Genomic DNA, 12,441 nt, shown 5'->3' on the forward strand with positions numbered 1-12,441 from the left:
GGATCTGGGTGTCCTGGTACATGAATCACAAAACATTAGTATGCAGATACAGCAAGTGATTGGGAAGGTAAGTGAAATGTTGGTGTTTATTGCAAGGGGAATGGAATATAAAAGTAGGGATGTTTTGCTAGATATACAAGTGTTGTTGAGACCGCATTTTATTTTTAATTCATTCATGGGCTTTACTGGCTAGGCCAGCATTTATTGCCCATCCTTAATTGCTCTTGAAAAGGTGGTCGCGAATTGTCGTCTTGAACCGCTGCAGTCCATGCGGTGTAGGTACACCGGTAGTGCTGTTGGGGAGGGAGTTTCAGGATTTTGACCCAACGACAGTGAAGCAACGGTGATGTATTCCCAAGTCAGGATGGTGAGTAGCTTGAAGGGGAGCTTCCAGGTGGTGGTGTTCCCATGTATCTGCTGCCCTTGTTCTTCCAGATGGTGGCGGTCATGGCTTTGGAAGATGCTGTCTAAGGAGCCTTGGTGAATTCCTGTAGTGCATATGTAGATGGTACACACTGTCTCTGCATTGGTGGTGGAGGGAATGAATGTTTGTGGAAGGGGTACCAATCAAGCAGGCTGCTTTGTCCTGGATGGCGTCAAGTTTCTCAAGTGTTGTTGGAGCTGCACTCATCCAGGCAAGTGGAGAGTGTTCCATCATACTCCTGACTTGTGCCTTGTAGATAATGGACAGGCTTTGGGGAGTCAGGAGGTGAGTTATTCGTCGCAAGATTCCTAGCCTCTGAACTGTTCTTGTAGCCTCAGTATTTATGTGGCTAGTCCAGTTCAGATTCAGGTCATTGGTAACCCCCAGGATGTTGATGTTGGGGATTTCAGTAATGATAATGCCATTGAACGTCAAGGGGCGATGATGAGAATCTGTCTCGTGGAGAAGGTCATTGCCTGGCACTTGTGTGGCATGAATGTTATTTGGCACTTGTCAGCACAAGCCTGGGTATTGTCCAGGTCTTGTTGCATTTGGACATGGACTGCTTTAGTATCTGAGAAGTCACGAATGGTGCTGAACATTGTGCGATCATCAGTGAACATCCCCGCTTCTGACCTTATGATGGAAGGAAGGTCATTGATGAAGCAGCTGAAGATGATTGGGCCTCAGACACAACCCTGAGGAACTCCTGCAGCGATGTACTGGAGTTGCGATGATTGACCTCTAACAGCCAGAACCATCTTTCTTTGTGCTAGGTATGATTCCAACCAGCAGAGAGTTTTCCCCCTGATTCCCATTGACCACAGATTTGCTAGGGCTTCTTGATGCCACACTCGGTCAAATGCTGCCTTGATGTCAAGGGCAGTCACTCTCACCTCACCCTGGGAGTTCGGCTCTTTTGTCCATGTTTGAACCAAGGCTGCAATGAGGTCAAGAGCTGAGTGGGTCTCCTTAAGAAGGGATATAAATGCGTCAGAAGGAGTTCTGAGATAAGTAACTCAACTGATTTAAACCCCACCCCCACACCACAATCCCTGGTATCCTACGAACAAAGATTGGGTAGGCTGGGCCTGTATCCATTGGAGTTTAGAAGAATGACAAACATATAAGATCTTGATGGGACTCAACAGAGTGGCTACTGAGAGGATGTTTCCCCTTTGTGGGAGAGACTAGAACTAGGGAACACAGTTTAAAAATAAGGAGTCTCCCATTTAAGGAGGCTCGTTAGTCTGAAATTCCCCAGGGAGTGGTGGAGGCAGAGTCATTATTTTTAAATCAGAAATAGATAGATTCTTGACTAACAAAGGAATTGAAGGTTAATGGGTAGGTGGGAACGTGGCGATGAGGCCTCAATTAGATCAGCCAAGATCTTATTGAATGGCAGAGCAGACTTGAGGGGCCAAATGGCCTCCTCCTGTTTCTGACTTGTATGTTTTTATGAAAGTGTGTGGATAAATGGGGCATTTTCAAGTTGGCAGTCTGTAACTAGTGGAGCGCTGCAAGTATCAGTGCTACTTACAATCTGTATATCAGTGAATTAAATGAAGAGACCAAGAGTAATGTATCCAATTTTGATGATGATCCATTTCCATTTTGCTTTGTAAGTTGGGGAGAACACGAAGAGGCTGCAAAGGTTAAGTGAGTGGGCAACAAGGTGGCAGATGGGGTATAATGTGGGGAAATGTGAGATTATTTACTTTGGTCGTAAGATTAGAAAGTAGAATATTTTTTAAAAGGCATGAAACTTCTAAATGTTGATGTTCAGAGAGACTTGAGTGTACCCGTAGAAGGAACACAAAGTTAGCATTTAGGTACAGCAAGTAATTGGGAAGCCACATGGCATGTTGGCCTTCATTGCAAGTGGGTGCAGTACAGAAATAAGGAAGCCTTGTACAGGGCTTTAATGAGTCCACACCTGAAGCACTGTGTAGTTTTAGCCTCCATATTTAAGGAGGGATATACTTGCCTTGGAGGTGATCCTTTGAAGGCTTGCTAGATTGGTCCCTGGGATGAAGGTGTTGTCCTATGATGAGAGGGTGAGTAAATTGACCTATATTCTCTGCAGTTTAGAAGAATGAGATATGATCTCATTGAATCATACAGGATTCTGAAGGGGTTCGACAAGAAAGACACAGAGCATGTTTTCCTGGCTGGGGAATCTAGAACACGGGAGCACAGTCTCAGGGTAAGGGGTTGTGGGAGGGTGGGGGGGTTGGAATTACTGGCATTGATATAGTATTCTCACAACCACAGGACATCTCAAAGTTCTTTACAGCCAATTCAACTCCTTAAAAGAATAAAACTGTTGTAATGCAGAGTTGAGAAGGCATTGGCCATTTCAGACTGAAATGGGAAATTTCTTCACTCAGTGGGCTGTGAACCTTTGGAATCCTATACCCCATATAGTATATCCTTCCTTAAATATGGAGACAAGTGTTTTGGGTGCTCATTCAGTATATTCAAGGCTGGGATGATGCTGAAACCAAGGATAATGGCAGTGAGCAAGAAAGTGGTGTTGAGGTTGTAGATCAACCCCATGATCGTATTGCGTGGGCTTGAAGGACCATGTGATCTACTCCTCTCCTATTTCTTATGTTCTTATGGAACTGACAAATACCAGGCAATTTGGGGCCAGTTCCTGGAGGCTCAAAGGACATGAGGCCCTCACTCAAACCACCTCCCATCTGCAGTGGTTATTCGTGTCTAGCCTTGGTTTGCAATATAAAGGGTGATAAGGGGATGGCATAGTGGTATTGTTGCTGGACTAGTAATCCAGAGACCCAGGGTAATGCTCTGGGGACCTGGGTTCGAATCCTGCGGTAGATGGTGGAATTTGGATTCAATAAAAATCTGGAATTAAAAGTCTAATTATGACCATGAAACCATTGTCGATTGTTGTAAAAACCCATCTGGTTCACTGAAGGAAATCTGCCATCCTTACCTGGTCTGGCCTACATATGACTCCAGACCCACAATGTGGTTGACTCTTAAATGCCCTCTGAACAAGGGCAATTAGGGATTGGCAATAAATGGTTAGCCTAGCCAGTGATGCGTACAGGCTTCTGAAGGGGTTTGACAAGAAAGGCACAGAGGTTCAAGAATGAATATAAAAAAAAAAAGGCCTCTTAAGCTTGTACCATTTAATTGAGCCTGTGTAATTAATGTTTATCAGAACCTGTCCTACCTAATTCGGTTCTGGTGAGACAAAACTCTCCAAGGAGGCAAGCCTCGGAGATTTCTCCCTTGGCCCCTGAAGTAAAGTATAATATCGGTAAAATATAAAACCTGACTTATGGACAGTCTTATGGGGCTTGAGAAATAGGGTTTCAATCCATCCCATCATCTGTACCAGTGGCACTCAGTATATGGGCTCGGAGCTCCTTTATGTCCCTCCTGTCCTCTCCTTCAGCTCTTGGGAGACTTACTGCTACACATCTCTGGGGCTCCATTCGAGTCCTACAGCTGTGGGACTGTTGCCTAGAGATTTTGCATTATTACAACTCCCTCTCCTGTTGGTTATAGAGAGAGAATCCGAGCAGAGACGTGAACCTGTCTCAACCATGATGCTATATTAAACCTGCATGTCCTGTAGAACTTATTCCTCCTTCCCCTCCCTTCTGCCTTGCCCTTAACCTGTGGCTACATGATTGACATCAGGATCTGATCCTGGAAGAATCATGAGTGCAATCTTATGTCCATTCAAACCCTGCCTACTTGAACAACAGCAACCTGCATTTATATAGCCTCTTTTTTACTTAAGAAGTACTGTAGGAGGTTTTACTAAGAGTGATTATCAAACATAATTTTGACACCAAGCCACATAAGGAGCTATTAGGTGATTAAAAGCTTGGTTAAAATGATAGGTTTTAAGGGAGGCTTGCACATGAACAGGGGAAAGACCTCATCCTGAGTGAGACACAGCCAGAGTGAGTGTAGGTATTGGCAATTTGGTGCACAGTGGGAACTCGGTGCATAGGGGAAGAGGTGCTCTTTGCATTTTTTCTTTGCTATCAAACTTCTTAAATCTTCAGAGAGTGGGTCTTGCCCTGCTGCAGCAGTAGAGGCCACAAGGGAAAGGAATGACTGGTAAGTAGTGGGTAAGGTCGGGTAAGTATTTACTACTTTAATCGCTTATAGTTTAAGGTCTTTTTGTGGTTTATAGTTTGTATATTCTGTAGTAACGAGGATCAGGAAAGAAGAGCCCTAGAGTAATTGATTTAAATAGTTTAGTTTAAAGGGATAGGTCATGGCAGGACAGCTCAAAGCCATGGTGTGCTCCTCATGCTCCATGTGGGAAGCTGGGAACATTTCCAGTGTCCGGGACCAACATGTGTGCAGGAAGTGTGTCCAGCTGCCTCTCCTGGAAGCTCTGGTTTCAGAGCTGGAACGGCAGCTGGAGACACTGTGGAGCATATGAGAGCATCGTGGATAGCACGTTTAGAGAGATGGTCACACTGCAGATGAAGGGACTTGAGGAAGGAAGGGAATGGGTGACCACCAGGCAGTCCAAGAGGGAGAGGCAGGTAGTTCAGGAGTCCCCTGGGGTCCCGCTGGCAAATTGGTATTCCATTTTGGAGGCTGATGAGGGCGCTGGTTCCTCTAGGGAGTGCAGACAGAGCCAAGCTTCTGGCACCACAAGCAGCCTGTCTGTACAGGAGGGGAGGAAGAGCAATAGTAATAGGGGATTCTATAGTCAGGGGAACAGATAGGCGCTACTGTGGCGGTCAACGTGACTCCAGGATGGTGTGTTGCCTCCCTGGTGCCACGGTCTGGGATGTCAATGAACGGCTGCAGGACATCCTGAAGGGTAATAAGGCAGTGGTCATGGTACATGTTGGTACCAATGACATAGGTAGAAAGAGGGATGAGGTCTTACATCAAGAATTCAGGGAGTTAGGCAGTAGACTAAAAAGCAAGACGTCTCGGGTTGTAATCTCTAGATTACTCCCAGTGCCACATGCTACTGAGCTCAGAAATAGGAGAATAGCGCAGATGAATACGTGGCTTAAGAGTTGGTGCAGGAGGGAGGGTTTTAGATTCCTGGATCACTGGGAACGTTTCTGGGGAAAGTGGGACCTGTATAAGCGGGACAGTCTACATCTGAACCAGAGTGGGACTAACATCCTTGCTGGCGGGTGTGCTAGTGCTGTTGGGAGGAATTTAAACTAATTTGGCAGGGGGAGGGGACACAGAATGTTAGCAGAATAGGGACACATCATAAGACAGTAAAACAATCAAGTTAGAGGGAGTACAGCTGCATTAAGTTTCAAGGGAGTAAGGCAAGGCTGGATGGCCTCTACTTTAATGCCAGGGGTATTACAGGTAAAACGGATGAGTTAAGGGTGAGGATTGACACGTGGAATTGTGATATAGTAGCCGTCACAGACGTGGTTGAGGGAGGGGCAGGATTGGCAGCTCAACATTCCGGGATATAGCATCTTTAGGCAAGACAGGGGAGGGGGTAAAAGAGAAGGAGGCATTGCATGATTAGTTAAGGAGTCAGTTACTGCAGTAAGGAGAGATGATATCTTGGAGGGGGCATCGAATGAAGCTTTGTGGGTAGAGCTTAGGAATAAAAAAGGGGCAGCCACATTGTTAGGTGTTTATTATAGACCCCCAGATAGTCAGCGGGAAATTGAGGAGCAAATATGTGCACAATTTGCGGAGGTGTGTAAAAACAATAACCATAGGGTAATTATATTAGGTGATTTCAATTTTCCCAACATTAATTGGGATAGACATAGTGTTAAGGGCTTGGATGAAGTGGATTTCTTGAAATGTGTACAGGAGAACTTTTTAGGTCAATATGTAGAGGGTCCAACAAGGGATGGCGCAGTGCTGGACCTAATTCTGGAGAATGAAGCCGGACAGGTGGCTGAGGTGGTGGTGGGCGAGCGTTTTAGTGATAGTGACCACAACATGGTACAGTTTAAGCTTGTTACGGACAAAGAAATAGACAAGTTGCAAAAAAATGTTTTGGATTGGGGGCGTGCGGATTTTAGTAGAATAAGGCAGGATCTGGCCAAGGTAGACTGGGAACAGCTACTTGTGGGGAAATCTACAGAGGAGCAGTGGGGGACGTTCAAAAAGGAAATGGGGAGGGTACAGACTCAACATGTTCCCTCTAGGGTGATAGGAAGGAGTAACAAGCCCAGAGAACCATGGATGACCAGAGATATTCAGGATACGATGAGAAGGAAAAGAGAGGCTATTACCAGGTACAAGGGAAGCAAATCAGCAGAGGCATTAGTGCAGTACAGAAAGTGCAGGATGTAGCTTAAAGCAATTAGAAGAGCAAAGAGGGGATAGGAGAAAGCTCTGGCTGGTAAAAGTAGTGAAAATCCCAAGATATTCTATAAGTGTATCAAAGGGAAGAGGATAACCAGGGAAAGAGTAGGGCCCATTAGGGACTAAGGGGGTAACCTATGGGTAGAGCCAGAGGACATCGGTAGAGTGTTGAACAAATCCTTCACATCGTCTTCACCCAAGAGAATGAGGATGAAGGCATCGAACTTGGGGAGAGAGACTGCAAGGTTCTTAAGCAAATTGATATAGGGAGTGACAAAGTATTGGAGGTGTTGGCAGGCTTAAAAGTGGGCAAATCTCCAGGTCCGGATGATTTGTCCCAGACTGCTGAGGGAGGCAAGGGAGGAGATCGCAGGGGCTCTGACCCAAATTTTTAATTCCTCTCTGGCCACGGGGGAGGTGCCAGAGGACTGGAGAACAGCTAATGTGGTTCTGCTATTTAAGAAGGGTTGCAGAGATAAGACAGGGAACTACAGGCCAGTGAGTCTCACGTCAGTGGTAGAGAAGCTATTGGAGAAAATTCTGAAGAAGAGAATCTATCTCCACTTGGAAAGCCAAGGTTTGATCAGGGATAGTCAGCATGGCTTTGTCAGAGGAAGGCCATGCCTAACAAATTTGATTGAATTTTTTGAGGAGTTGACCAGGTGTGTACATGAGGGTAGTGCAGTTGATGTAGTTTATATGGATTTCAGCAAAGCCTTTGACAAGGTCCCACATGGGAGACTTATAAAGAAGGCAAAGGCACATGGAATACAGGGTAATTTGATAAGGTGGATTTAAAATTGACTTAGTTGTAGGAGACAGAGGGTGATAACAGAAGGATGCTTTAGTGACTGGAAGCCCGTGTCCAGTGGCGTACCACAGGGATCTGTGCTGGGTCCCCTATTATTTGTCATTTATATAAACGGCATAGATGACTATGTGGGGGGTAGGATTAGTAAGTTTGCAGATGACGGGTAGTTAACAGTGAGGTTGAGTGTCTTGGGCTACAGGAAGATATAGACGGGATGGTCAAATGGGCAGATAAGTGGCAGATGGAATTTAACTCTGAAAAGTGTGGGGTGATACAATTTAGAAGGAGTAATTTGACAAGGAAGTATTCAATGAACGGCATGACACTAGGAAGTTCTGAGGAACAAAGGGATCTTGGCGTGTGTGTCCATAGATATCTGAAGGCGGGAGGGCATGTTAGTGGGGTGGTGAAAAAGGCATATGGGACACTTGCCTTTATCAATCGGGGCATAGATTACAAAAGTAGGGAGGTCATGTTGGAGTTGTATAGAATGTTGGTGAGGCCACAGCTGGAGTACTGTGCAGTTCTGGTCACATTATAGGAATGATGTAACTGCACTGGAGGGGGTGCAGAGGAGATTCACCAGGATGTTACCTGGGATGAAACATTTAAGTTATGAAGAGAGGTTGGATAGACTTGGGTTGTTTTTATTGGAGCAGAGAAGACTGAGCAGCGACCTGATCGAGATGTACAAGATTATGAGGGGCATGGACAGGGTGGATAGGGAGCAGTCGTTCCCCTTAGTTGAAGGGTCAGTCGCAAGGGTACATAAGTTCAAGGTGAGGGGCAGGAGGTTTAGGGGGGATGTGAGGAAAAACCTTTTTACCCAAAGGGTGGTGATGGTCTGGAATGCACTGCCTGTGAGGGTGGTGGAGGCGGGCTGCCTCACATCCTTTAAAAAGTACCTGGGTGAGCACTTGGCACGTCATGACATTTAAGGCTATGGGCCAAGTGCTGGTAAATGGGATTAGGTAGGTAGGTCAGGTGTTTCTCACGTGTCGGTGCAGACACGATGGGCCAAAGGGCCCCTTCTGCACTGTGATTCTGTGAGGCCTCAGCAGACAGAGAGGTAAAGAAGCTTCGGGAGGGAATTCAAACGTTTAGGTCCTAGGCAACTGAAGGCATTGCCATAATACTGGAGAGATAGGAATTGGGGAATCGCAAGATGCCAAAGTGTGTTAAGTGCAGAGATCTTGGAGGATTGTAAGACTGGAGGTGGTTACCAAAATAGAAGAGTTGAGGCCATGGGGTTTTAAGATAAGAAATTTAAAATTGAGTTGCCCGATTAGGAGCTGATGTCAGCAGCAAGCACGGGGATGGGTATGCACTGTGTTAGAGTTCCTGAGAGTCAACTTCAAGCTAGTTCTTCACTGGGATTGTAGCTCATGTCTTCTCACACCTGTACCCTCTCCTGTTGAGATTTCCCCAGCTAAAGGACTAAATCGCTTTCTTATGAAACTTTCTGCTTGTTTCAGATCTGGCACGGCTGTTCCTGGGACTTTACTGTAGCACTACCACCCTACTGCTGGCTAAACAGGGCTCGGAGCAGATGGCATTGAAATGGAAGCACTCTTTGGAAGAACTGGATCTCACTGGGCAGTGCTACAATGAGAAGGACCTTGAGCTGGCCATGGAAATCCTAGCGGGGCCTGAGGGAAACCATCTCCTGCGCTCTCTGAACTTGGCTGGGACAAAGGTCACTTTGGATGCCATCAGGTATTCATCATTAGATGTGCTACTCAGTGTGGTCTCTTAATTGTAAGAAGATCTGAAGTGAGAAAGGACAATTAATCACATCATAAAGGAATTGAATATATACTTAAAAGGGAAACATTTGCAGGGCTATGTGGAAAGAGCAGGGGAGTGAAACTGATTAACTCTCTTTAGCGAGTTGGTACAGCCTCTGATTCTAAGATCAATTGCACTGTACTTGGAGTTTATGTTTGATATCCACTGCTACCTGCCCCTGTAGATCCCTTATGTTATACTTCCTGGTCAATGCAATTCCCTTATGAACATTTAAATATGAAATCATGTGAAATCACCATGTGTGTTGTTCAGGTGGGTATTGATTTTGGGTTTTGATTTAAATATATTGCTGAATTCCCCATTCCCTGCCTTCCCTATTTAATAGAGAGTAACTCCATTTTCAACTAAACAGAGCTTGGGGGACACCATCCCCTGGTTTATTGCCCACGGCAATGCCTTGACCAATCAGAGTTGACCTGCCTGTTTGAGTTTGAACAAAAGCGTGGCAGTTAACTGTTCCCCAGTGATAACTTTCTCCTATTTAGTTCTTGTGTATAGAAGCATATGCTGGTAGGGTTGAATGAAGAGAAGAGGTAGGAGGCTTATGCCAAACATAAACACTGGCGTGGATGGTTAAACAGAATGAATTATGCTGTACATTCAATGTTGTTAAACCTGTCTTTCTTCCCTGGATGCTGAATGATCTCCTGTGGGTCATAATTCTCTGAAGGAACCTCTGACTTCCTGGTTGCTATTTCTGGTCATTGGAGTAATATTTGCTTTTCCCTTCCTGCCCCTGTCCTCCAGAGTGGTGGTGAGCAGCAGCCCCAATTTGATCTACCTGAATCTGACGTCCTGCCGCTGCCTTCCCCGTGGGCTGAAGCGCATCTACCGAGGCCAGGATGAGATCTCCCAGTTTGTCAACCGGTTGCTGGGCAGCATGGAAGTCAGCAGCTCAACTGTGAATGTGGATCACAAGGGGCGGTTGTGAAGCAAGCAGCCTACTCAATGACACCAGCAAAGGCCATATTGCAAATTCAACTGACTCACTTTCTTAAACAAAGTGCATGCGCGCGCGTGCATGTGAACGTGTATGTGTGTGTGTTTGCGCGCGTGTATGTGCCTCCAGCTCCTTCCATAAAGTTCAAAGCACAATCAATAAATAAAAGATGAAAAAAAAAATATCGATGGTACTCCAGGTTGAGATCAGTTACTACCAGTAAACTTTTTAAAAAAAGCCTAGCTACAAATCCTCCAAAAAAAACAATCGCAGAGCAATAGATATTTGAAGCAAACTGAAGAAAAGGTCGTTAGAATAGACTTCAGTTTAAGGTACTTTGGTGATTGAGGAAAAGTTGCAAGGTTAAAGTGAGTTTAAAAGCATGAGAGCCCAGACAGGTTAAACTGTAAATGGGACTGATTTGAAGTGCAAAGTAAGGGTTCTTTTAAGATTGTGTATAACTCCGCGAAGTGGTAGGTGAGCTCTTGTTTCTAAACAAAGCAGCTATGAAACTCTGCTTCTGTGTTTGTAAGTTGCTGAATGTAAACTGAGGCCCAATTTTGCAGCCCTATACGGGCACTGCATAATTTTACAATAACAGTTTTTAAACAGTTTTATCTAAACACTGCAGGGGAAATAAATGTCTAGTGCCTTAAGTGTTTATCTTTTTTTGTGCACTACACCCTCTCCTAGCCCCACTAGAGGCTAATTATTTCTTTTAATGGTGCTAAACTATAATTGCAGTTCTACATTTTGAGTGCAAGAGCAAAGGCCATTGTGGTGAATACTTAAATCATGGTGTATTACTGAAAATATGAACTCAAAATTTAAAGTTTTTAAATAATATTTGGGGTTGTTGTAGTTTTCATTCTCAGGAAAAGTATGGTAGCTTTCCCAGCTGGTTAAGCAACTTGGGTGCTTAAATTGTTTTCTTCCTGTCCCCTATCTTAGATAACATTGAGCTTAGCCTGGTCAGCAACTCATTTCAGTGAACAACCATGCCCACTACTCTGGGTTTGCAGGAGAGAAGGGGTAAAGGAGAATAAAATTGTTCTAGGATCTGGGATTTTAAAACTCCTGCTTTAGAAACCTATACAGGAACCCAAGCAAGGATAGGAATAGAGATAGCAGTTGCCTCCCCTGCCATTTTCTCTCTGTCTAGAATCACGTGGTAATTGACATATGGCCAAGAACTATGACACTGTAATCCCAGTAAGGGAGGCGGAGGGGCATGGTGAGAACAGGAGAGCATTCCAAACTGTAGATGCTAAACCAGTGATTGGTGCTTTTATGCTCCTGCAATATTCTATGAAAATGTTTTTTGACTCATTAATAAAGTGAATGTAGAAATAAATAAATGGGATATGTAAATGTGAATATATGTAAATAAATATTTGTAAAACTTAAAATTTTTCATTCTTTCCATTTGTAGCTTATCAGAATTGTGACCAGTAAATTGAGCAGAATATGTTCGTGAAAGGTTTAGATTCAGCAAACAAGGAGAAAGTGCCAGAAGGATTAGTAACCAGGGGACATATATTTCAAGCAATTGACAAAAGAACCAGGGTCGACGTGAGGAAACTTTTTTTTTAAAGAGAGATGGGATTGGGAATGTAATTGAGTCAGAGTTTTACAGCACGGAAAGAGGTCCTTTGGCCTATCATGTCTGCGCCGGTCATCAAGCCCCTATCTACTCTAATGCCATTTTCCAGCATTTGGCCTTTAGCCTTGTATGCTATGGTGTTTCAAGTATTCATCTAAATACTTCTTAAAAGTTGAGGGTTCCACTACCACCCTTGTAGGCATAGAGTTCCAGATACCCATTTTTTGGGTGAAAATTTTTCCTCAAGTCCCCTCTAAGCCTCCTACCCGGACCTTAAATCTATGCCCCCTGGTTACTGACCCCTTAACTAAGGGGAAAAGTTTCTTTCTTCCTATCTGTGCCCCTCATAATTTTGTATACCTCAATCAGGTCCCCCTTCAACCTTCTCTGCTCTAAGGAAAACAACCCCAGCCTATTTAGTCTAATGCTGACGTAGAAAACTTTACAGAGCTTTGGGGAAAGAGCAGGGGAGTGGGATACAAGGTACGGTTGATTCATCGGGTAACACTATCAAAAAGCAGGCACGTGCACAATGTGCTGAATGG

General features: G+C 44.6%; 1 protein-coding gene across 3 annotated transcripts in view; it reads left to right on the forward strand.

The window, feature by feature from the left end:
- The window catches only part of fbxl6 (F-box and leucine-rich repeat protein 6), an 84,835-nt gene extending 73,151 nt beyond the window's left edge, over window positions 1-11,684 (forward strand). For all 3 annotated transcript variants that reach the window (XM_078536216.1, XM_078536214.1, XM_078536215.1), the window contains exons 9-10: window positions 9,020-9,260; window positions 10,101-11,684. In XM_078536216.1, coding sequence (XP_078392342.1) covers window positions 9,020-9,260; window positions 10,101-10,284 — 425 coding nt within the window. In that variant the 3' untranslated portion in view covers window positions 10,285-11,684. The remainder of the gene's footprint in view (window positions 1-9,019; window positions 9,261-10,100) is intronic.
- Window positions 11,685-12,441: the final 757 nt, after the last annotated feature.

The sequence above is a fragment of the Cetorhinus maximus genome, chromosome 3, assembly GCF_964194155.1.
Source record: "Cetorhinus maximus chromosome 3, sCetMax3.hap1.1, whole genome shotgun sequence".
Classification (NCBI taxonomy): domain Eukaryota; kingdom Metazoa; phylum Chordata; class Chondrichthyes; order Lamniformes; family Cetorhinidae; genus Cetorhinus; species Cetorhinus maximus.